The 25,997-nt window shown below is 39.1% G+C and overlaps 1 protein-coding gene and 1 non-coding gene across 3 annotated transcripts in view; one reads left to right on the forward strand and one right to left on the reverse strand.

Moving 5' to 3' along the window:
• NPR3 (natriuretic peptide receptor 3) overlaps positions 1-25,997 on the reverse strand; it is a 209,138-nt gene that overhangs the window by 43,623 nt on the left and 139,518 nt on the right. The window contains exons 6-7 of one of the 2 annotated variants that reach the window (XM_078674915.1): positions 9,919-10,054; positions 4,579-4,663 (exon numbers count right to left, since the gene is read on the reverse strand). In XM_078674915.1, coding sequence (XP_078531041.1) covers positions 4,579-4,663; positions 9,919-10,054 — 221 coding nt within the window. Of the gene's footprint in view, positions 1-4,578; positions 4,667-9,918; positions 10,055-25,997 lie in introns of both variants that reach the window. The other variant, XM_078674914.1, reaches the window with a different exon arrangement.
• On the forward strand, positions 2,335-2,441 carry LOC144820561 (U6 spliceosomal RNA). The gene has a single exon (XR_013607849.1). It is a non-coding gene; the product is annotated as a U6 spliceosomal RNA (small nuclear RNA).

Consider the following 25,997-nt stretch of genomic DNA (forward strand, 5'->3'; position numbering starts at 1 on the left):
TACCCAAATACTGAAAACTGACCCTTAACCCTAAAAATACCCCTTTACCCACTAACTGAAAACTGACCCTGACCCCTAAAAATACCCCTTTACCCACTAACTGAAAACTGACCCTCACCCCTACAAATACCCCTTTACCCAAAAACTGAAAACTGACCCTCACCCCTACAAATACCCCTTTACCCAAAAACTGAAAACTGACCCTGACCCCTAAAAACACCTTTATCCACAAACTGAAAACTGACTCTGAAAGAAAAAAATTACCCTTTACCCAAATACTGAAAACTGACCCTGAACCCTACAAATACCCCTTTACCCACTAACTGAAAACTGACCCTGACCCCTAAAAATACCCCTTTACAACTGACTCTGCACACAACATATACCCCTTAATAACCAAACAGAAAAGTAACCCAGAAGACTAAACCAACCTCTTTCCCCAAATACAAAATAATATATATATGAGAATATCTATAATTATATATATATATGTTATATATATCTTTATATATCTAATTATACATATATTATATATATGTAATTAAATGTAATTAGACAATTATATTTCATATATATATATTTTATATTTAATTATTATAATATTAGTTATATCTATTTATATCTATATAATTAACATATTTAAAGTCTTTAACAATTATTTCATTATGAATACCAATTAATTAATTAACATATGTCATTACTTATAATTAATTAACTTCCCACCCTATACCCCTATTAACACACAACCCACTACATAACATAAAAATGTGATATGTAACATAATTTACTATAATAGCATTAATGTTAATAAATTTACAATTACATAAAATATAATTTACATATTTAATTTATTTTACAAATATTTAATTATTCATAACAATTAACTAATTAACATAATTAATTACTTACAATTAAATTACTTCCCACCCTATTCCCCTATAATCCCACAACCCACTACATATCCTAAAAAAGTTTGATTTTACATATTCAACAATAATTCCATTTATTTAAATAAATTAACAATAAAATTATATATAATTAACATATTTTAGATAAATAACAAGTATTTACTTATTCTTACCAATTAATTAATTAACAGATTTAATTACTTACTATTAAATTACTTCCCACCCTAATCCCCTATAATCCCACAACCGGCTACATGAAAAAAATAATTTAAATAAGCATAATTCTCAAATAAGCTATTAAAATAACATATTTACCAATTACATATTATATATTTAATTAAATAGTAATTTAACAATTAATTACATATTAATACTAATAATTATATTTACATATTTAATTAATTAATACCAATTAATATATTTAAATATTTAATTAATTAATACCAATTAATATATTTACATATTTAATTAATTAATACCAATTAATATATTTACATAATTAATTAATTAATACCAATTAATATATTTACATATTTAATTAATTAATACCAATTAATATATTTACATATTTAATTAATTAATACCAATTAATATATTTACATAATTAATTAATTATATTTAAAATACTTCCCACCCTATTCCCCTAAAAACCCACTACCCGCTCCTAGAAATTATTATAGTAATATAATTTTTTTTAAATTTATTAATTATTTTTAACATTAATTATATATAAATAAATAAATAAAATTATTACATTTTAACACAAAATGCTATTATAAAACATTAAAACAATGTACATTGAACTATTACATATTATATATATACATATTAAAATTCGATATCATGAGAGTCGATATTGTGACAGTCGATAACACAACTTTCGATATTTTTAAACTAATAAACATATCGATATTTTTTACTGACGATATTACTTACTCGATATTTTTTATGTCGATATTTTTTACATACATGACAATCGATAAAAAAAAAATCGATATTACTTACCTCGATATTAATGCCATCTCGATATTCTCTAGTCGATATTATGTCCAGTCGAAATAAATGACTCGATATTAAGACTGTACACCGTTCCTGGACTGGGTCATTGTTGGACTCCCTGTCTGCGATTTCTCTCCCGCGCCGGCGGATTGTGATGGCGGACTGTCTGTACCGGATATTTCCCTCCTTGAGTTCTTTTTCTCTGTTCTGGATGGTATTCCAGCCATTGCAGTGGTGTTTTGGGTGTCCGACCATGGACTTGGCGGATGGTTGCGATGTCCTTCCGGTAGCTGAGGGGCCTGTTGTATGCGTGCCTCTTGTACCCCTGATTCCGGCGATTGTGCTGTGGTTTGGGTGTGTTGGGGCATTGGTGCCTCTGGTGGTCCCGGGTTGGCTTCGACCCCCGTGGTTTCCTCTGTTGTTGGTCGTGCTCGCTTCAGCGGCACATATACTATGGTTGGAACGATACAGGGAAGGTTAGCATGGCCCCTGCGCAAGGATGACATGCAAATTTGTGCAGCGTTCCATATGATGGAGGCATTGCGTCCAGGTTGGACGTTGGTGTTCCTTTCATTTCTATTTGTTGGGCCCTCTGGTTCCTCTTCCGGTGTTCCGGTCATTGTTCCTTCTGGGTTGGCTCTTCTGCAATGTGCCAAGTTCCTGCATGATTGTTCGTTTGGAGTTGCGGGTCTTTTCCCGCTGTGCTGGCGCCCCTCTGCTGGTACTGTCTTTTACTACGCATTGGATCTCCTCTGCTGTTTGGGGTCTGCACTATGGTTTGGCTCCTGATCGGGTCCTGGTTGGTTTTTGGGGGTCGGTGTTGTTTGGGCTTGGCCCTTTCTTGACTCCTTGTTCAAGAGAGGCTTCCTTTGGAGCTTTTTCTTGGTCTACCTCATGTGTCTGTGGGGCTTTTGTTGACTCGTCTTTTCGGGTCTCTGGCACCTATCCGTCCTTGTCCTGGGTTCTCTCCTCCCTGTGGCACCTTCCGTTGGTGTTGGGTGCGTTGCGCAGGGTTCCCTTTGATCATTTGGGGTTGGGGGCCTTGCTGGTTTTGACGTTGTGAAGGTTTGGGTGCTCTTGCATGCTCTTCCTTCGTTTGTGCCTGTTTGTGCTCTTGTTTAGTCGGTCGGCGTTGGTGATGCTGCCTGTTGACTACTTTGCACGTTTTTGGTTGTGTAGCATGCCTTGGTGTGTTATTGTCTCGCACGGCTGCTTTTTCTGTGGTGACCTGTTGCTTTTCATTCTGGCTGCTCCGTTGAGACTGCTGCCGTCTCTCTGCTCTCTGTCGGGGGCTTTGGGCGGCTATCCTTTTGGTGTCTGTTTCAGTCGGTGGTTCCCTCTCGTCCGATTCAGGGGCGTTCTGTTCCTTTTTTTTGCGGTTTCTTGAACCGCCATTCAGGTTGTTTCCGTGGGTGTTTTGCTGGACGGCCACTTGGTCTTCCCCTCATGCCTTCTTTTCTCATTACCGTCTTGAGGTTGGTGCTTCTGTTGCGCTTGCCTCTTTGGTTCTGTACTCAGTGGTTTCTTGGGGTGTGTTTCTCTCCGTTATTGTCACTGACTTTTTTTGTTGTACTGCCTTCCCTGTGTGGGCTGTGTTTCCTATCCATGAAGTTGATATTGCTTTGGTATCTGCTCATTAGTAATTACTGTGACGAGGAAGACGGACAAGGAGGTAATGCCCCGATTACTTACCGCTAATCTTCATTACTCCGAGTCCTAGTCTTCCTCGCCACAGTATAGTTTCCCTTCCCTCCCGCCCCTTTGTTGTGGCTTCATGTATACGGCTTTGGTTTCCAGGTCGTGATGTGGATCTTGTATCCTTTTATGTGATTGATGGTTGCCACTGGGGGCCATGTTGGAGGGATAGGGAGGCTAGTATGTTAACTTTTGCTTGGAGTTTCTGTGGGAGCAGGATGCACATTAGTAATTACTGTGGCGAGGAAGACTAGGACTCGGAGTAATGAAGATTACCGGTAAGTAACCGGGGCATTACCTCTCCTAATAACATAAGTTATCTGCAAATCTGCTGGTTGGTCACTTCCCCGTACAACTTTCCTGTTTCACAAAGATTCTTCTGTGAGTCGGTATGGCTGGCTTAGTCTTGGAGTATTCTTTGCTTGCTCCTAAATACCCAGAAGTAGGTCACTCCTCATGGAAAAAAGCTTTGTGAATCCCAGCCTTTACTTCTTTCTTCGTGTCCCTCCATTTATTGAAGACTAAATATATTTGTGATCTCTTGCTTTTATAGGAAACTTCTCTATGCTTCATATATATATATAGATATATACCACTGTTGACCTCCTCTGAATACCTGCACATTTGATTAGTTTGTTGTCTGTGTTTAAATATATTAAAAAATCTATGAAAATCATAAAAACAAACTTGAGTGAGTCCTGCTTGATCAACTTCCACAATTAATCTGATACATCAGCAATCACAAATGAACCCACAATGCATGAAACAACAGTCTGCAAGCCAGTCTACAGAATAGATATTGCAATACGTATTATAACTATTATATCAGGTATGTGATAACCACCAAACCAATATGTAATATGTAAAATGGCTCCATTGCATTGTTGCAATAAAAATGAACAATATGCATGTAATACAATGGACTAATAAGGATTGTGAAAGGGCAATGAGACAATGTGACATATACGTCTCTCACCTGAAAAAGTAGAATGCCATTAGTAGTCCGGCTCCTAACAAGGCGCCTACTACTATTCCTGTTACTGCGGATTCTCCTAGACCACCTGCTTGAAAATAAATGTAAAAATATAGATATTATTTTAACAGTCAGAATAGCGTATTTGTCTCTTCCATGAAATTAACTAATGATTCGACATAAATCTATTTCAACAATAGGTATGAAGAACTAGGGTGAAATGTCAAAGTAAGTGTGAAGGAAAATCTTTTTGATCTTTTTTTTGGCACAAGCAGCATAAATAATAATCCAGCCTCATTAAGCTCAAAATATATATATTCATGCATCTTTGTATTATGTTATAAAAATACTTCTAATCAATAAATGTTATTTTTATATATATATATATATATATATATATATATATATATATATATATATATATATATATATATACACATATATATACTTCAACCTTTTGTTTTTCAATATATATATAATATATTATATTATTATATATTAATATATATATATATATATAGACATATATATATATATAAATATATATATATATATATATATATATATATATATATTAATATATATATTGAAAAACAAAAGGTTGAAGTAGTGTTATAGTTAGGTGTGATAAAAAGATCTGTTTTTGTTTTTAAAAAAAGCCTTAGAAATTCACTGAAAAAAACAAAGGTTAAAGTAACACCATAGTTCAGTGAATTTCTCAGTGACAACATTAACGTTTTGATATAACTTGAACCCCCGCCGTGCTCTGGTCATGAACTCACATATTACATCACTCATGACATCTTCTATGACATCATTTATGACACGACTAATAACATCTCAAATGGCATCATTGATAACATCTCAATGTTCAAAGCTCAGCTTGTCTTCTGACATTCAGAAACCTTGCCAGTTGGTTGACTGCCAGAAAGATAGACTTTTGGTCCAGAGACTTTTGGTCCAGCCTGTACATTAGGCATTGGGCCTCATGACCCTAGGACATCACTCCGCCATGTGTGTTGCAGTACTAAACAGCAGTCATGTTGTCCATGAGGACCTGCACTTGCCTACCCTTGATAGATGATAGGAAGGTTTTTAGAGTCATAAGGAGAGCGAAAAGTCTAAAAGACTCACGTGGAGGTGGCTGTCAACCCGAGTCTGTTAGCCTCTTATCTCCACCTCTACCAGGTGACCAGTCCTCCCAACCTCAGCAGTGACGCATCTTTCACAATCATAAAGTATGGGTAGGTAAGGGAGATTAGCCTGCTGCAGGTCAGGTTGGCATTTCTCTTCCACCACAGAAGATCTTAAGCCATATCGTGTGTGCTCTGAATGGAGCTGAATGGAGCTGAAGAGGCCACCCTGATGCTGGACACACTGACACCCAAGATTCCACTACAGGGCCCACGTATGTCGGCTGGCGTTTGGGACAAGGAGGATGCACAAATCCACAAGTTCTAATGAGACCCAGGATTGATCAAAATCATATCTTGAATGTCCGAGACTCACTGCAGCAGTGGAAAGACCTTGATGCCACTGTTTCCTGGACAGTCATAATGAAGGTAATGCTCTGCATGGGACACAGGTGAGATCTGAGTTCATTGATAGAAAACCCCAGTGAAGTCAAGAGTTTGTCTGTTATACGGATGTGGTGTATGACTGACTGCAACAAGCAAGCCTTGAGCAGCCAGTTCTTACAGGAAAACAAGTATCATCGATCTCGAAAAGTGTATAGCGATCACCATCATCACTTTTGTGAACACCCAAGAGGCCAAGGTTAGGTGGAAGGGGAGCATCACAAATTTTAAGTGGTCCGATTCCACCATGAGCCATAGATAACACCTTTGGGACTGCAGGCTGGGTATATGAAAATACACATCCTCCAAAGCCAGGGGCACCATCTAGTCTCCTGGGTCCACAGCAAAAAGAATTAGGGACAGGGTGAGCATTTTTAATCTGTCATTCTGCAGCAAGGCATGGAGTAGAAGGAGATCCAGTATAGGCCTGAGGCATACATACTTTTTCAGTATGAGGAAGTAGTACAGAAACCACCCTTATCCTCTCTTTAAAACTGGCACTCTTGGACAGCAGAAGATCAAGTTAAAGTGGGTTAGCAGTTGCTGCTGTAGGAGAGGAAGAGGCGGAGAAGTGCAGTCCCTACTTGTGTGAATTACCTCTCCCACAGCCTCTGCCTCTAAAGAACTGGGCCACTTCTGTGGCGCAGTTTGGGTAGGCTGGCACTACCCCTTAAACATCCTCTACTGTTGGTGGAAGTCCTTGGTAGAAGAGAAGAGTCCCAACAATTGTGCCTTTGCTTGACTGTCCGTAAATCCTCCAAGTGACAAATAGATATTTTTTCCAAATATTCTAGGGTCGTAAAAGGGTCTTTTCATTTGTGATGCCTTGGTACTCCTGAAATAACATCCAGGCATCCTTGGTAGCTTTGTCCACACTATTACTTGTTGTTCACATCAGCACACGACATACCAAGCATTGTGACAATGAAGTATCATTTAAGCCAATGAGGACCTGAGGACCATCAGGAGCCAATGAGCCCCTGAGGTTTTCCAGGACAGCCAGAACGATTTCACGGTCCATGTCTCATAAAGCATGGGTGTACCTGCTCCTAAGGCTCAAGCATCTTAAGGTCAAATTGGCAGAATATGCATAAAAACATTTTGACTCTTTTGAAAGGCATAAGGAGCGGCTTTACTTGTCGATGCCTGTAAAGCCAAGCTTTCAGGCGTAGGGTGCATTGTCATAAAATCAATGACATCGGGAGTCGCACTTTGTCATCTGGCAACATGTTGACTGACCGAAGAGCCTGAGAATGACTTGGACCAAGTAGCCGTAACAGCCTTGTTTAATGACATTATTGGCTCAAAAGTAATTGGACCTGGTTGAAGTAACCAGGAAGGTGAAAAACCTGGGAATCTCGATTGATGACACTCTTAGTTTCAGGGACCAGGTAAACTCAGTGGCATCGTCTACCTCGTTCACCCTTAGATCCTGTAAAAAAAACATGCCTCTAATTCCTAAAGAAGCACAACAAACTGTAGTATCTGCATTAGTCATGTCAAAACTGGACTACTGTAACAGTCTCTACCTTAAGTTACAAGAAGGCTTAATGAAAAAATTACAGATTCTCCAAAACGCAGCTGCCAGACTCCTTACTGGAACGCCTAAATGTGCATCTATTACAGGATCAATCAAGAAGCTACACTGGCTGCCTATGAGGAAGGGTACCAAGTTTAAGGCCTTGTGCCTGGTCTTCAAGGCACTGCATGGAACAGGACCAGAATTCCTAAAACAATACTTCCGATGGTACTTGCCTCAGATTCTCAGATGCTAAGTTGGTGGTTACACCCTGGACGAAAAAATCCAAATGGGGCGGCAGAAGCTTTATCGCAAATGTAGCCGTAGCTTGGAACTCCCTCCCTCCGTATCTAAGACACATGACCAACTTGATGCTATTCAGGAAGGCCTTAAAAACATGGCTTTTCAGCAATTAGGTTGCGTTTATTATCAATTCCCAGCTTCCGTCATTAGGCACTTCACCCTAGCGCCAGGACACCTTTTTGGTAGCAGCAGCGTTTTACAAATGCAATTAACATTAACATTTGGTCATAGACTGGCTGTGTCAGCATTGGTGCTCACATAGAAGTGACTGGCATGGACTATCGAGCCGAGTAGAAGGATGAACCAGATTCAGATTGCCCTTGAGCACAGGTCAAACAGGGCTAGTCAGTGCCAATGGACGGCATGCTGGCAGAAGCCCAACTGTAGCCACTCGAGGGCACTGTAGGGCCTGACAGCACGCCAGAGGAAGCCAGAAACATCTGAAAAAGCTGCAGCATGGCCTCATTGAAAGCCACAATTTGCTGGCCTTTGGGATTCTGGGAATGCTGGGACCAACTGTAGGACTGAATCAAAGTCCAGAGACACTAGTGGGCATCACCCTATGATTGAGGCCTTGCACCTTTCGCATTTTGAGTAGCAAGACGGGTCAAGCTGAGCTTGGCTTTTTTGCACTTAAGGAACATCTTAGATTTATTGAAGTATTTGACTGGAACAGGACTTTGAATGGGACTGTCTCATTGAACTGGATCGTGAACAGCTCTTGCACAACTTCATTGGAAAACCGCTACATTTGGAAGCAGAGTTTTGGGCCTGCATCGAAAGGCATAGAGATGAAGGGATGAGGTCTCTCTAAAAAATGACAAGAGCCAATATTATAGGAAGCAGATGCTGAGTATAGGAGTCGTACCCAATGACTTTAAAAATATTATTCTTAAACAGTCTGCTAGGGCAATGTCTCCCCCCATACAAATGTGGCAATTACAGACAGCTTCTCTCTGTCACTTCCAGGGCAAAACTGAGTCACCAAGAAGCCACTTGGCACCACCTATTGATATATGGGAGCACTGCTGATATTCTTAAATCGAGGAATCTGCGGTCAGACAGAAGTATCTATCAGAAATGTAGGTTTTAAATCTCCTTTTTTTTTACGCACACAGACACCTGGGGTTAGAACTCAGTTTACTCCTCTGTAGATGGCATACTCTCTACTGGGTCTAATTAGACCTGGTTTTATGCTTCACCTCCACTCATGCCAAACATATTTTACTAGCAGCACTTGGCCGCAACCAGAGCTGCTGGCAGTTGTCAAACCAATTTATAATGAGGAGGAGATGGTGGACATTAGTACATAGGTGCAGGCCATGTTAAATTGTGTGCTGTCTTATTTTAAAATAGTGGATGACTGGAGGGTTGCTGGCCAAGGCGAAGTTGAAGATCCAACTTATTTGTTTGCTGGTGTACTAGTCTATTCCACATTTTAAATGTCAGCTGGAAAGTGGAATCCTGTCAACAGTCACAATTTTTTCGGTCATTCGGAAAACCTTCCGGAATGGTCAGAAAGACGGGTTCCAGATCGGATTTGGCAGATCTGAATCTGATTCAGAGCCTTTCTGGCTGACATGGTAATCGACCCATTACTGTCTTTGTGTGTGTTTGTTTTCAATGAGTTGGCAGGGAAAGGAATTCTTCACAGAAAAAAACTAATTCATTCACAAATTTTCACAAATATCCTAAGCCTACGCTTGGCAAGACCATTGATAGGTTTGATAATCGTACTTATTATTTGTTTTAAGAAATCTGTTCATTTCAAACTAATGACTTCAAAGCTAGTACTAAATGTTAATCTGTAGCTGCTATATGTTCACGTTTATATTCATGCTGGAACTTGAAACTAAAAGTTTGGAAGAGTCTTGCTGCCACAATAAGATGAACAGTTCAGAGTGAAAGTGTGGAAATTGCATCCTAGTTTATCATTAAACTTACATGATTTACAAGGAGTGATATTAGTTTGATCCAAAATTCTGTTTTCATCTATTCGTAATCTTCCATGTCCCCAAGGAAGTTTTGCATTAGGACGGATCTCAAAATGGCCACGTATGCCATAGTAGTCACCAATTACCTAAAAAGCAACAAAAATACTTAAAGTTTTAATTTAGGTACATTGCAGAAAAACAATCTTATAGTGATTTGTACAGTGGGTGGGCCATTTATTTAACCAATAATATATATTTTTCTATGTATCGTTGCAATCACAGATGTCAAAGGCAACTTTAAAACACCATTCCACAAATCAATAATTCATCCTTTCTTTGGCATTATGACACCAGGGGATGGCTTATATATATGTCGCATTTTCCCTGACTGCACCATGGCACACTTTTCAAAAGGTGCCCCAGGCGCAAACAGGGACCGTGCGTCGTATTACTAAGAATGTGCTGCCCCCAGGGCATAATATGGCACTGGCACTGAGGCAAAGCAATTCCCTGATTTACATGGCACCACGCCCCTATGCAAATGAGGAAACAACCTATGATAGCGCTAGAGCTACATGTGCACCAGCGATATCAGTATTGCAGAAAGGGCCACAAGTGCCTATGGTTTCCTCTGTAATACCATTGTGCCCTGGGGGCGCACAAAGCTAGTGCATGTGCATGTTGTGCCTCGGGGACAATGGATAATTCGGCACCTTTAGTATTGCTTTTCCAATTATGAATGCAGCGCTAAAATAGCCAGCATGAAAAGAAAGCAATCAGTAACATATGCTCTATATAGATCTCTGGACTCTTAAATTGCATAAAACATTAGCACAAGACAATATGTCCGATTGTGATGCAACAACAGTGTAGCATTCATTCATGCTTTGGCAAAATAATTATATATTTTACTATTATTTTGGGAGTTTTGATCTTTTAGTTTGAGCAAAAGTAAATATGTCACATGAATAGCAGGAAAATGTTTATGCATCTACTGTTTGACAGATTAAAAACTATTTTTTTTAAATGTAGGACACTTTCTTTGTAAGCACAGCTAGTTAGAGAACAACGTTCACCCTAATAATGACTCTTTCAATACGCTGACATTATTCACCTGAGCAAACATTTGTAGAAAAACAGTTCCCGCCAACGAATGTCTGTATCTTTTCCATTTGTAGACATTGAGAGATGTATAACACTTCAGCGAAGGTGTAAATGGGATTTTAACATGTCTCTACTGAAGTAATATTATTTCAGAATCCGTATAGGAAACAGTTTTATTGCTAAATTATCCATTTCCTTCCAAAAAATGTGCTGCGTTCTGGGGATTTCAATCCAGCATTTCTCTGGCGAACCCTCAGACAGCAGCAGTCTCATGGCCACTGAGTGCTCAAGACTTCATTGCTAGTTGTTTAAGGAACCGAAAATATGTCTTGCTTCAAAAAACACAATATCCACAAAATCAAAGGATTTTATTAAGATATAAAATTGTATATGCTGCAGCCATCGTTCACATTCTTGGGGTCACGATTAGGTGCCTTATAAATATTTCTCTTTTGGAGAGGTGTTAAACATAATCTTGAAACTTTTAGATGGCCAATCTGCACTATTATGAAGGGAATAAGAAGCACCAACTGGTTTGTTACACCAGTGTGGGTAAAGCCGAAGTTGTGAGTGATCAACACACATTTCCAGATAGTGACTATTAGAAGTCATTATAAAATGTTTAGCGGCCCATCCAACACCATGAAGATACTTGAAATTTTATTGCTTGTGTGGTTCAAATGTTACATAATACAATGTGCTGTAACATTAAACCTAAGCATAACTTTAACATGACCACAACTTGGCACTAATGAGGCACACTTAACTGAAAGTTTTACAAAGGAGCATAATTACTGAATCACAGTTGAATGTCAAATTTTTTCAGCCATGGTGGAATATACACACACACACACACACATACACCCACACACATGCACACACACACACACACACATCCAATCGATACTGCTCCCACAATGAAGACGCCACTCACAATCGTATTTTTCACCTTTTATTGCGGTAAGTGGCAGCGAACTCAGTCCCAACCGCGCACCGTGATATACGCCATAAACGCCAAACGTTATGGGTCTTCTCCCTTTTTCACTGGCATGGCTTCATGGTGGTGGAACAGCTGGGTACTTTTAACTTGATCACGTTTGAACATATATATATATATATATATATATATATATATATATATATATATATATATATATATATATATACTTATTTATATATATATATACTTATTTATATATATACACATATACACACAATATATATATATGTACGTATATATATGTATATTTATATATATATACACACACACACACACACTCTCTCTCACACACACACAACTGCTTCCTTCTGAATCTCGCTGCATTTTTCTGATTCCTGGAGACCCAGCTCAATACCAACTGCAATATTGGGGAACACCGGAGACAAAGAAGAGTAGGGAGGAACCGTCCATACAGCTGTGCGGACAACATGGGCAAAACGTCACCTGCAGCAGCCCAAAGGGACTGTTGCAAAAGAGCCCTACACAAGAGATTGCCAATGGCACAGTGAAGACGAGTGATGGAGATACAGAGGCACCTATATGGACACCTAGCACCCCTAATGATTTAGAATGTACTTCAGTAGAATCAATTATTACTAGTAAAGAGGTGGGGCATGAAGTACCCCCTCAGGAACTTCATGAAACAAATATGGGCAAAGGGTATCAAGTTACCACCTGGAATATTGCTGGTTTTAAAAGCAAAATAGGCAAACCATCATTGTCTGATTTTATCTTGGCCCAACATGATATTATATGCTTACAGGAGACGTGGTGTACTGATCCAATATATGTAGAGGGTTTTACCTCCCATTGGCTACCAGCCCAGGCTTCCCATTCAGGTAGAGCAAAGGGTTGACTTCTGATTTTTATTTCCACCAATCTGAACAAATGTAAAATTAAAGGTTGTACTAGTGTGGGCACTCATGCTCAGATTATGTGGCTGATATCCACCGTGGGTAAAGATGTTATCTTGATCAACTTTTAAAACAATGTGTTTAACTCTCTACATGGTTCAATTGTCCATGCCCTGGAAAGGGAACTTGAGAAGCTGACTAGCACCAATCAGGAAACCGATTATTATTCTCTGGGTTGGCATTTTAATGTTCAAATATGCCTATTATCCTTGACTAAAGTTTGTGGGCCCAGGAGGGGTGAATTTGAAGATGATTGTTATATGCACTTCCCCCATAGTGAATATGGTTCGACCTTAAATGGTGTTATCGCTAAGCTGGACTTAGGATTACTGTATTGTGCTACTGATAAACATAACATTAAACGCCCCTCATTCACAGGCAGAAATGCAACGTCTACTATTGATCACAGTATTATCTCCAGTAATAGTATACATTTATTTTCACCACCGTGGATAACGGACCAACCAACTAGTGATCATAACAGTATTTTCTCTGTATGTATTATGTTGGGGTTTTAAAAATGTTACTGGTGTTTCTTACAGCCCATGTATTGCCCCCATCAGACCGAAAGGTGTCCAGATAAAATGGTCCGGACTGGACCCATCTAAAATCCAGCATGATGTTATTACACATGCCAGAACGAAATCCAAGTCTCCTTAGGGGATGAGGTTGACCCAGTATTGTTGCTTGATAATTTTACTAAGATTAATAATATTGTGGAGAACCTCTTGTCGAAACCAGCCCGCAGAAATAAAAAAACCTAAGGTGGGCTGGTTTGATGATAACGGTACAGTGGCTTTGTGTCGTCTCAAACAAGTCCTGGGGCGTAACCCAAGAAATCCAGATACATTTAAGGCCTCATGTGCAGAATATGCTTTAGCCCTAAAAAACTGAAAATTGGAACTTCAAAAAATAGCCTGGGAAGATCTAAGCCAGGCAGCCGACACCAAAAATAGTAAACTTTTCTGGGATACTGTCAACAGTACCTTTTTGAAGGATGATCATATTCCAGAACTTAATTTCTATATCAATTGCAATTCCTGGGTAGCTCATTTTTTTTAAATATTTTTAATCCAATCGATAAAGATGTCCTATCCACCTTGCCCAATCAAAACCCTGATGACTGGCCAATAATGCCTATGTCAATTACTATAGAGGAAGTATTCTAGGGTATAATTAGTAGTAAGGGGGGTAAGGCACCGGGACAAGATGGGGTCCCGATAGACCTTTATAAAAATGAAATGGTTTTATGGTCACCGTTTTTAACCAGAGTTTTTAACTCCGCTGTTGAGACCCAATTTCCATTATCAAGGGGCCAGTCAATTATAATACCAATTCATAAGAAGGGAGTCAAACCCGATATCTGTAATTATCGTCTAATCTCCTTATTGGACTCATCTATAAAGATCATGAGTAGGGTCATGCTATCAAGACTAACAGCCTGGGTCCAAGAGAAGTCAGTTCTTACGCAAGTGCAATATGGATTCAGAAAGGGAGTTGGCACACTAGAGCAGTGTGTCAACCTGGATCTTTTGATTGGCAAGTACACCCTAGCTAAGGAGGGGAATTTATATTCATGTTTTGCTGACCTTAGCAGTGCTTTTGAATTGGTAGACCATTCTATTTTATAGCCCTTACTGTTAGATATGGGTGCTCCCAAAGAGATAATATATTTCTTGGCAAGATTATATGGGGAGCTGTCAAGTAAGGTGCGGTACGGTCACTTAGGCGAATATACCCCGCTTTTTAAAGTCAAAAGAGGCATCTGACAGGGCTGCGTCCTAACTCCATTACTTTTTTCATTGTTTATCAATGAAGTTGATGCAGCCCTGAAATTGTTTGAGTCGGATGCCCCGAGGGTGGATGGGAAGCCTGTTCTAATCCTTTTATATGCCAATGATGTGGTTTCACTCTCTCACACTCCCATTGGGTTACAGCGTCTTATCGATAATTTTATCGCTTATATTGCCAAAAGAAAACTTTTAATTATTAAATCGAAAACTTTTGTTATGGCTTGGGGCAGGAACCCTATAACATCTAGCACTTACGATATTGAAGGCTCTAAGGTCCAGATATTCAAAACATTCTGTTACTTGGGCATGACGTTTGCAGGGAATAGGTCATGGGCCCAGGAACAGGAAAATGGCTGTTTTAAGATGCTGAGAAATATAAATGGTATTTTTAGATTTGCGGCCAAACTGGGCAATCGACGCATCAAAGATATGTTGACAATTTATGAGATACGATGCGTCACCGCAGCTCTTTATGGGGCAGGTGTTTGAGGTCATTGTCAAGGTAATATATTACAACAAACTGAAAACTCATTTTTAAAACGTTTGCTTTGTGCCCCTTCATCTGCCTCTACGGAACTGATTCATCAAGAGGTGGGCATTAAATATATTTCAGATCTGGCTTCAACACGACCTCTCATATTATGGAAATCTATATGGTCAAAAGAGGAGACATTGTTCACTCAATCTATAAACCGGGACTGCCTCAAACTGGAGACCTGCTGAAGAATACCCTGGCTTAATTATACTATTTATTGGTTTACATTTTTAGTTAATAGTGATATCCAACTGGATCCTGGGTGTACTGCCTCTGTTGCTAGAACTGAGATAAAACTAACCTTGCTAGCCAACAAAATAGAGGCCTGTTCCCGTGTTACTAAGAACCAATCAACTCTCCTCTTTTATCTGCAACTGGATCTTAAGCGGGGTTTCCAAACTTTCCTGTCAATCGTGACAAGAGCCTCGCACCGATTTGTGCTGACACATTTAAGATTGGGTATTGTACACCATCTTGTTAATTTTCCAGTTATGAAACAGTGTTCTGCTCACCCATGCCCATGTGATGGAGTTTCTCGACAAAGCTGCTGCCATATGTTATTATTTTGTATATTTTATTCTCATCTAAGGAAATTTTATTTAAAACCATTCTTTTTATACAACAATATAAGATCTACTAAAGATGCCATGAATTTGCTCTTCAGATTGGATGACCCACACCTGTGTTTTTATTTAGCTACATTTCTTTTGAAATCTATTAGTATTAGGAAATCTATGATCATTGACACTTGACTGTATGTTTTTTAACGGTATCATGTAATTATATGCATTTGCACTTTCGAATTAGGACAACACATGTCTATGTAAAACGCTTGGGTCCTTATGTGAAATATGCACTCGCACTTTTGTATCTGAATCATTATGTTTACGAACTATGATGTATTTGCACCTTCAATCCCACTGTTTCATATTCTTCTGATTTTATCGTAGAATGTTTTATGACTGCAGTGCGTATATGGTTGATTTTTTTGACCGAATAAAAGCTTTAAATCGATGTTGGGGTTTTAAAAAAATAGAGAAGTTACAGTAAACGTATAAAGGTTGGAGCTAATTTTAACAAGTCTGTATACATCTCCTAACAGTATTGAAAAGTTGGAATTGTTAGTTATAACAACGTATATGTTCACTGAGAACTAACTGAGAAGAAAACTGCAGGAATATTCAGAGATTTAATTGTTGGGTAAAAGTTCTTAAAACTAATAGGACACTTTTACATTATATATTTTTGTTCTAGTAAGGTGTTAAGTAGCAAAACATTGCTAAGTTTTTTTAAACAGTTTATTATTTAGAATTGTTATTAAATATTGTATTTCATACTTAATGGGATAAAACCTTTACTTTGAAGTCTACAACGGTTTCAGTAAAATGTAATGTGGTTGGTTCAAAAAGTTGCTTCCTGCCCGTAAAAGTGACTTTATAATATCCTATGTTGGCTCTTGTTTTGTTGCCTGCAGTTTTTGATTATTGGCTGCATTTTTGTACTTGTTTGTAGGTCAGACTACGGCTGCTACTACGATTACGAATGCCCAGCACTCGGATGCCCTTGGTACCTTGTTTGCTTTATATAAGCATACACAATATGAAAATGTATATTCTCATACAGCCACACAAATTCTGAAGGCCGAAATGTGAATGGTTCTCAACAGGGAAAGCCATTAGACGTGAATGAATAAATTAATTTATTGTACACGATTACCTAAAATCATTACAAAATATTTTTTAGCAATAACAGCAATGAGATCTTATTAAAAATAAAAAAAATGTAATATACTATATATATATAAAAAAAGATAATTCATATAATCATTATCTCAAACCATTTTGTTCTACCCAAAACTTACTGACGCCACCAATATCCTATTTCCAAGGCTGGATACTTTGAGTGTGTACCATTAGGCAGTTGTTTAGTGGTCATTCAACTACCTAAAATAGATGAACTAAATAGAAATTCTCCTGTGTCTTAATGCGTCTTAGTGTTTGTTTCAGTGATTTAAACCTGAGCTCAACCCCTGGTAGCTATTGCACAGTGCAGACAGGCTTAAAAATGTATAAAACACTTAGAAGTACCAAAACAGTTAAAAAGTCAAAATCACAACTCAATAAAAATCCCACTCCAATTTATAAATATATTGAATATATTAGAGAACAAAATGACACCAAAATTACAAAATTCCTGTAAAGAGAAACGGAGATATGAATTTTAGAATATTTAAGTAAAAATGTGCCAAAAGCATTAAACTCCAATGCACATCAACTTGTCATGCCAGACTGAGACTTTGGAGTGATTTCAGACCAACTGCGATGGAGAGCGGGTAAGATTCACCAATCTTGTTCAACCAGGTCCTAGTTGTACAACCAGGTCATAGTTTTGCCTTGGGATTTAGGGCCCGATTTATTTCCTGGTGGACACTTGGTCTGGCGTAGGACTTTACGTCTGCCAGGCTGAAACTACTCAGCCCCCCCAGATCATACATGACCACCTAGTTGGCAGTTATTTATAAAGTATTTGGCGAAACTGCCTCTTCTGTTACACACACCAGAGGATTACACGCTGGATACAGGTTAATGTACTGTGCTTCGGTTTGGCATAATTTTAGGCGCTTATTGCCAACCTTGATGAACGGGTACTTGACTATTGGGAATTGCAGCGCACATCACATGCCGAACAGCTTGGGTGTGCAACATCACTTCGTAAATTCGCCTGGCATGGCAGAGGTAACGCCCTTAACTCCTTCCATTCCGGATAGAGACTTATCAAAGTCTGTTGCTGATATGACGTCCTCACTTCCGACATAAATTTGGGTCGTCTTCCTCTACTCTTTTGTCTGGTAAGAATCTGTTTGTTCAGAATGACAGACTTACATGTTTTTAGCCCCAGCGACTAAGCACCTCTAGTTAAGGGTGAATTCACACTTGTTGTTTTTTACATTTAAAAAATTTCCTCTTGTTTTGAATATGTATCCGGGCCGTACTTACCAAATCCTAGACGTGGGCTCCTATATAGCACCTCTGCATAGCAAGAGTTTTTACCTGTATATACTTGGCAGTTAGAAAAGATCTTTGGCTTACACGCATTCAGCCTTAGCAATTTTTACATGTAGTATCCCTTTTTGGGATACTATTTACGTACATTAATGTGCTCTTTCTTTATTTACCCACCGTTCAGGTTAATTGGGAGCAGTATTTGGACTCGTACGTGAGGATGTATTACTTACCATAGAACACCATTCTTCTCACCTTTAGTGGACGAGTTGGAGGTTTACATGTGAGTGACATGTACAGTATATGCCAAAGGTTATACAGGTATCATGGGGCCTAAGTTACTTGTTTTCAAATCATACTTATTAGATCTGCATTTTTCTGTTTGCCAAACCAGCGATTGGCAACTTCAGCAGCTTTAGGCTGTTACTGGAACTGCCTCTCGAAATGAAACAATTGTTGTTCACTTTTCTTTCCCTAAACCAGCAACTTTAAAAACATTTAAGGTTAGACACTCCAATATATTGTTTGGCCCCGGAATGGCACCGGTATGGGAGTGGTACTTTTCTCATCTTTGAACTTCATTCTTGACTATTGACCACAATGACTCATCCTTGCACTTCACGTTTCTCTCCAACGTACTATGCACGAGCGTACTATACAATCTCAGGTCTGATCCTTTTTGGATACTTTTTACAACTGCTTCATGAGCAACGCTCACTTCGCTCTGAATTGGGAAAATGGCCACCCTCCTTTAGGAGGCATATCTCCATGTTTTATACTGACTATGCATGATAAGACTTATTTTCCTCAAACTGTGTTTATCATTGTTATACAGCCTTGAACAAGTCACTGTGTGACGAAACACGTGTCGCTGTCATCAATGGATTGCTACTGGATGAAAATGACTTGTGGAACAAGAATTTACTAAGAAATAATGTAACAACGTTTTTCTAAATTAAAACAAGAATTTCTTCTCAGACAAATCCTTACTGTTTGGATCGTATTTCTTTTTCGAACACTTTGTATGGAGTGCTGTGGTATTCCTTTCTCCTATATTGGCACATTGGGCTTTGGTCCAACGTGTATTCACACCTTTGGTAGTAGGGTGTGGCATTACCTTTAAAGCACCATTTCATTGAAATTTTATACATCTCTTTTATTATTGCATAATATATATATATATACATGTAAACATGTAATATTTGTATGAATATGTTTCACATAAAAAATGTAAATATTTGTAACTATTTAAAATCATTTTGTTTAATTTAAAATTATTTCATATGGCGTTTTATTTTAAGTTCCTACCTCCAGTATTTTCTATGAGAGGGTGTTGCATTACCAGGGGTTGATCATGTGTGCTGCTACATATATATTTGGTTGACATAGGTATAGATTCCCTTTATTCTAAATCCTTATTGTGAATGCCTGCTAAACTAACGTCAGCATCTTCACCTCAATCAAACTTTTATCATAGCCTGAAGCTCTTATTTCCAGTTTATGGTTTTCTTGTTCAGATCTGAGAATAGACGATTTTTTGGCCTCTGCATACAATTTCATTTTGACTTTTAGAAGCATAAGATTCCATATCATAGCTTTGCATCTTTTAATGTTACAACACTGTTCAAGCCTTTGTATTGCTCCAAAATAACATAAGCTCAATGCAATACTTTGCATTACCACCTCCTTAGCATTGTTGATGTGCTGCAAAGGAAATCTTATATCTTCCTTATCAAGCTTGGCAGAATCCTCCAGACTTATACCAGCAGTGTTTTATTAACTTTTCTAATGTGTCACTTTCATTTAAAGTTGGAAGATAGATCCAGTTACAAACTATTGGACTTACCCAAGCACTTTATATGATTTGTTGCTCGTATCAGTCCGAGTATCATGGAGAGTCTGCCAGTCGCCTGCTTTAAATTAATAACCATTCCCGCACTTGCATAACTGGATTGCCTCAGATGAACCAATTAGACTAACTTGCTATAACACAGTATTTTCCAAAATGAAAACTGCTTAACAATTTGGTGTCCCTGATGATGACATGGAGTTATCTGGTAACATTACGTTTTCTCCTCTTTTGGTTTAGACCACGACTCCAGGATCCTTGAATTAAGGCACTTCAGTTTCACCTTGAACCCCACTATTGTGGTTTTAATTTTATCAATTTTTTGGTGAAGACCTTCAAGGAAGTCAGCAACATACCATACTTTAGTGAAGATTCCTATGCCTTAGTCCCCAGAAACCTAATCTTCTTTTCTCTGGCCTTTATTCAACACAGATGGTTTAAAGAAATCAGCTTGTTAGAACTCTTTTCTCCTCACAATAACAACAAAAATGTATAATTGAACACATACACATTCCAAAGGTAGTTGACACTGAACTGCCACAAGACGTCTGATTTACCTTACCTTTCATCTGAAATACTCACCACTGATCTGTTAGTAATCTAGCTTCTTTCTCAGCCTTCCAACCCTATCAGCATGCACATCCTAGCATCCAGGCATGACAAATACCTGTAATTTTACCAAGCTCTTTTCTGGGATCTGGTATTCTTGAGGACACACTAAAGTTATTCCCTGGTACAGCTTCAGCACTGCTCTGCCTAAAGTCCATCAGAAGCCATGTCAGGATATATCCCCAAAATACCAGATGGGAAATGGCAAGTCAGGTCAAAGGCATATTGCATTCTGGATGCCACCTGCTCTGCCCTATCAATACATGTGTGTATACAAATACATATTGTTTCTTCATAAGAATACTCTAAAGCTGAGAATGACTTGCATGTTTTGAAAGGTACCACATTCACCCCCCTGAGGTTGAGTGCGTCCTGGCTGGTAGTACCATCTTACCATGGTGGGATGAGGTGGCAAATGATGAAGCATGTCACATTGCATAAGTGAGCCATCCTCGTCCAATTCTAGGAATGCCTGGAAACCGGGATTATAGGAAGTAACAAAAAATAGGAAATTAATATGGTCCTCTTACTTATCTCGCTGAGGAGCCAACTGGGCTCATAGTGAAATCCAAGGGTATCATGCCATTTTGTGGTATATTGTGTGAACTAGGGCAGGCGTGAGTCCAATAATGCCCAAAACCTTTCCCTTTTTTGTGATGTAGTATTTTGAACAGCAGCCAGCTGTGAGAGAAGAAAGCACGACTGGTTCTAAGAATAATTACCAGTAAATTGTACTGATTTTCAGTAGCAAATATGGAAGGCTTCTCATTTGACTATGAGGACGTCCTCTCCATTTTAGCAGCTCCCTCCATTATGGAAGACACAACCTTAGCAAAGACAATAATTCAGATAAATGATTGGGACTCTTTATCAGAACTTAAGAAAACACAGGTAAAAACTATGATACACTGAGCAGTAATGACAGAGGGAATGTCGCCCCTAGAGGCCTCATAGTGACAAACAAACCTAGAACTTACCTAGAGAACGAGGAATTTCTAAAAGACTGGTCCGTAATAGCGTGACAATGTACCAGGGATTCGTTAGTATTAATTATAAAAACAGCAAAAAAACTATCCGATGCCCTGGTAATAGAAATAAAGACACAAGTAAATGCTCTAAAAACTCAATTATCTATCACAATCTTTAAAAAGAAGTAGAAAGAGGTCAACTAAGGCCTCACAGAATATAAAGACTGCTTAATACAATCTAAAATAAACACATTTCAAAAGGACTTGGCAAAGTTCTCACATGAAAAAATGTACCCGTATACCAAGGATGACTATGTACGAAGGGTCAGCAAGTCATCCTTTACCTCTGATGAGAGCACGGGCTTTTCAGGGTCAGACAAATCTTTGGATAGATCACCAGTCCAAACACAAAAAAGAGGTAGTGGCAGGAAAAACTATAGGAGAAATCAGAGGCCACACAGACCAAACATAGGAGGTGATTTCCCTATTCCACAATGGGGGTGGCCACACTATAGCTACCAAGGGTATCCACCAATACGAGGCTTCCTTTGGCAGCCAGCCTGCACCCAACCTTTTTTAGACAGGGGCTGCGGGTGTGGGAGACAAAAAAACAGGGATCAAAAATTCACTTGGAAGGATCCAGAAACAGATCTAAGTCAGACCAACATCAGAGAACCCCAACCAGGGGTAAGCCAGAACTAAAGAACAACGTAATAAATCTCACCCAGACACCCCTAACAGCTGTGCAGAGACAAGTACTAAATAAGGGACTTGGTTTTGATCCGAATGCTGAAAGAGGATTTCTTCCACGTCAAAATTGAAATGGCTGAAAATTTCTGCATGATTAGATTGCAGCTATTCCTCTCAAACAGAGAGACCCCAGAAAACAAGGGTAAAGAAGAGGACAGGAGCACTGGGATCTACAAAAAATCTACTTTCATACCCCCGATCCAGCAACTACCACCTGAGGTTTCAGCTTTTGAACAAGCTTGTAGGCCTCGCACCATTGAGACAGGCGAAACATGCTCCCTTCCAAAATATGTCTAGAGCAGAGAAGGAGGCTCTTAAAGAATTCAAGAACATGGATACGGTGGTGATAAAACCCGCTGACAAAGGCGGAGGGATAGTCCTCCTTCCAAAAGCTATGTACCACACTGAATGTAAGAAACTGCTAAGTAATTAAATACATTATAGAAAATTGGAAAGAAATCCCACACAGGACATATTGGATGAATTTACATTCTTTGTGAGAGAAGGTCTGGAAAATGAATCGGTCACAGAAAAGGAGGCTATCTTTCTTGTGGAAAAGGAGCCAAAAATACCATACTTTTACATTGTGCCAAAGAATAAGCTTCCCTCCTCCAGGACGCCCAATAGTATCGGGCCTATGTCGGCCCTGGAACCTCAATTACAGTTTTGGGACTTCTTTTTGAAACCATTGGTGGCAGAGATGCATTCATACTTGAAAGACACTAAATACATCCTGATTAAAGTAAAGTATATGCCATTTGGGGCCATATGTATCAAACGAATTTTGATTCGCAAACGCTGCGAATCTCAAAAAAGCAGCATTTGCGAATCAAAATTCGGAAAACGGTATGTATGAGGATAATAGCAAGGCAAATTTAAGGAATCGCAAAATTTGCAATACTTAACTTTGTGTAAGCATTTAAGGAATCGAAAATTGCGATTCCTTAAATGCTATGCAGCAACCACTTTAGTTTTGCGATTTCTCCTTAGGAAATCGCAAATTACCACCAACTTCAAGTTGGTGGTAATTTGTGATTTCTTTCACAAATGCACTTTTTGCCATTTGTGAAAGTGCCATGTGGCACACATACATGCCCTTAGGGCATGTATGTGCACCATATGCACACACATGTAAATTTCAGGGGTGCATCAGGGTGTCCTTATGACACCCTTGCACCCTTGGAATTATTCTCAATTTGTGATTCTCAAATTACGAATCGCAAATTGAGAATAACTTCCCATTCATTCCTATGGGCCTCCTGGCCCATAGAAATGAATGGGAAAGTATTCCTTAATTGCGATTTCGCAATTTGCTAATCGCAATTAACGAATATTAAATATCGCAAAAAATTGCAATTTTTTACATACATCCCTTTTTTCAATTCTCAGATAGCGATTTCTAAAAAATCTCAATTTGAGAATCGCAGATGAGGGTGTTGATACATATGGCCCTTGATCCAGAAAGGGAGGTACTGTTAACTGTTGATGTAGAATATTTATACACAAACATCCCACAGGAATTCACTCTTGCGGTAATAGAGAAACTACTTGCTTCACAACAGGCCAGCCAACTGACACCAGAGGGTTTCAACCTTGATCGTGCCCAAATGGTGTTGACAAGAAACATCTTTGAATATGAGGGTGATCCACAGCACTTCCATAGGCAGCATTTGTGCCCCAAATCTGGAATGTCTCTAAGTTCACAATTTTGGAAGTGAGTACATCTATGATGACGAAAATCCATATTTGAACCAAATGAGGTTGTGGAATAGGTATATCGATGATATCCTGGTGATCTGTAAAGGCACCAGAGAGGAAGCCAGAAATTTTACAAACTGGCTGAATAACCTTGATCCCTTCCTAAGATTTACAAAGTGCATGAGCAATGAAGAAAAGCCCTTCCTGAACTTACGAATTTACCCAGAGGACGGCATTCTAAAAACTCAAGTATATTACAAGTCAACAGACAAGAACAGCCTCCTAATGTTCGACAGCTACCACCCCGTACATTGAGAGAAGGTCTACCCATAGGACAATTCCTAAGGTTAAAACGCAATTGTACCGAGATTAAGAAAAACAAGGAACATGAGAGCAAACTCTGTGAAAAACTAAAAGAAAGAAACTATCCAAAAATCCCAATTGTAAGGGCTAAAAATAGAGACATGCACAATAATAGGAAGGCCTTACTTGAGACATACAAAACACCACGAGACCCTAGAACCATTTGTGTGACAACATTCACTCCAATATGAAACTCATTGAAATACTGGTCAAAAACACTGGGGGATCTTTAACACAGGAAATTTAAAAATCACACCCTCCATGTTCGCTCTCAAACAAGGTCAGGACATACGGGATGTGATGGTCCACACAGGCCTAAAAATAAAACCAGTTGAGTCCAGACTGAGACTTTGGAATCATTCCCCACCCACAGGTCACCAACCATGTGGTGGTTGCAGGGTGTGTAAATTCACGTAAAAAAATACACTTCGGTAGACGGGCCAACCCACACCGTGGAGACTGAAACATTTCACTAACTGCAAAACAAGCAAGGTAATATACGCCCTGAAATGTCCTTGTGGTTTGCTGTACATAGGGATGGCCACACAAAAAATAAGGATATGTATTACGGAGCATAGGAGCACAATCAGATGCAAGAAAGACAATACAAAATTGACAAGACACTGCACGGAACAACAACACTCAGAAAATGATATAGAATGTTACATAATAGAACAATTGAAACAGAGAAAAAGCGACATATCCAAGGTACTGTTGAAATTAGAACACTGTTGAGTGTTCCGCCTACGCACTGATTCCCTTGGGCTCAATGATGTGATACCTTTGGGAGTACTGAGCCAATAAGGAACTGAAGTATCAATGGAATCAACACAAAGCGGCATCTTCAACTAATATACCCGTTGAGGCATTATGGAGGTGGTGTCCCTCTTAGTACACTCCAAGTGAAAAAAGACACTCCACATAAAAAAAGACACACCGGTCTTTATACAACATGGGGCTAATGTCTACACTACGACCTCTCTAGCCCGTCATTACCTCTAGGACACACTGGTATTTACATGACATGAGGACTACTTCACGGATATATCAGTGCTTAAGAATAACTTCTTCTTTGAACGCACTGGAACTATGTCTCCCAGAATCCCTTGGGATAGCATCCCATGATGAGGCATATCCTGCCACTGGTAAATGAGATCAGGATGCCTACCCGTCATGAACTACGTGTACATAGTTCAACCCACTGGAAAAACCCAGGGAGACGCACCCCGCCTCGTGAATGGAGATGACGAGCGGTTCCCGTCCCCTCCGCACCTGGGGCTCTTAGTCCATCCGTTTAAATTGAAAGCTCATCCGGGACGGAGGGAGGAGACATGACAGCCCTCTGCTGGCCAGGATTCCCCTTACTCTGGCACTCACTTTCGCTCAGGTCCTCCCGACCGCTGAAATAAACATAGGGTGCCAGCCCTTAGGAATGGAACACGCCCTTTTCCTAGCTGTTTGAAAGTAAATAGGTGACCGATCGGTATTTTTTGTACCAGGCGGC

Source organism: Lissotriton helveticus, chromosome 2_1 (assembly GCF_964261635.1).
Source record: "Lissotriton helveticus chromosome 2_1, aLisHel1.1, whole genome shotgun sequence".
NCBI classification, from domain to species: Eukaryota; Metazoa; Chordata; class Amphibia; order Caudata; family Salamandridae; genus Lissotriton; species Lissotriton helveticus.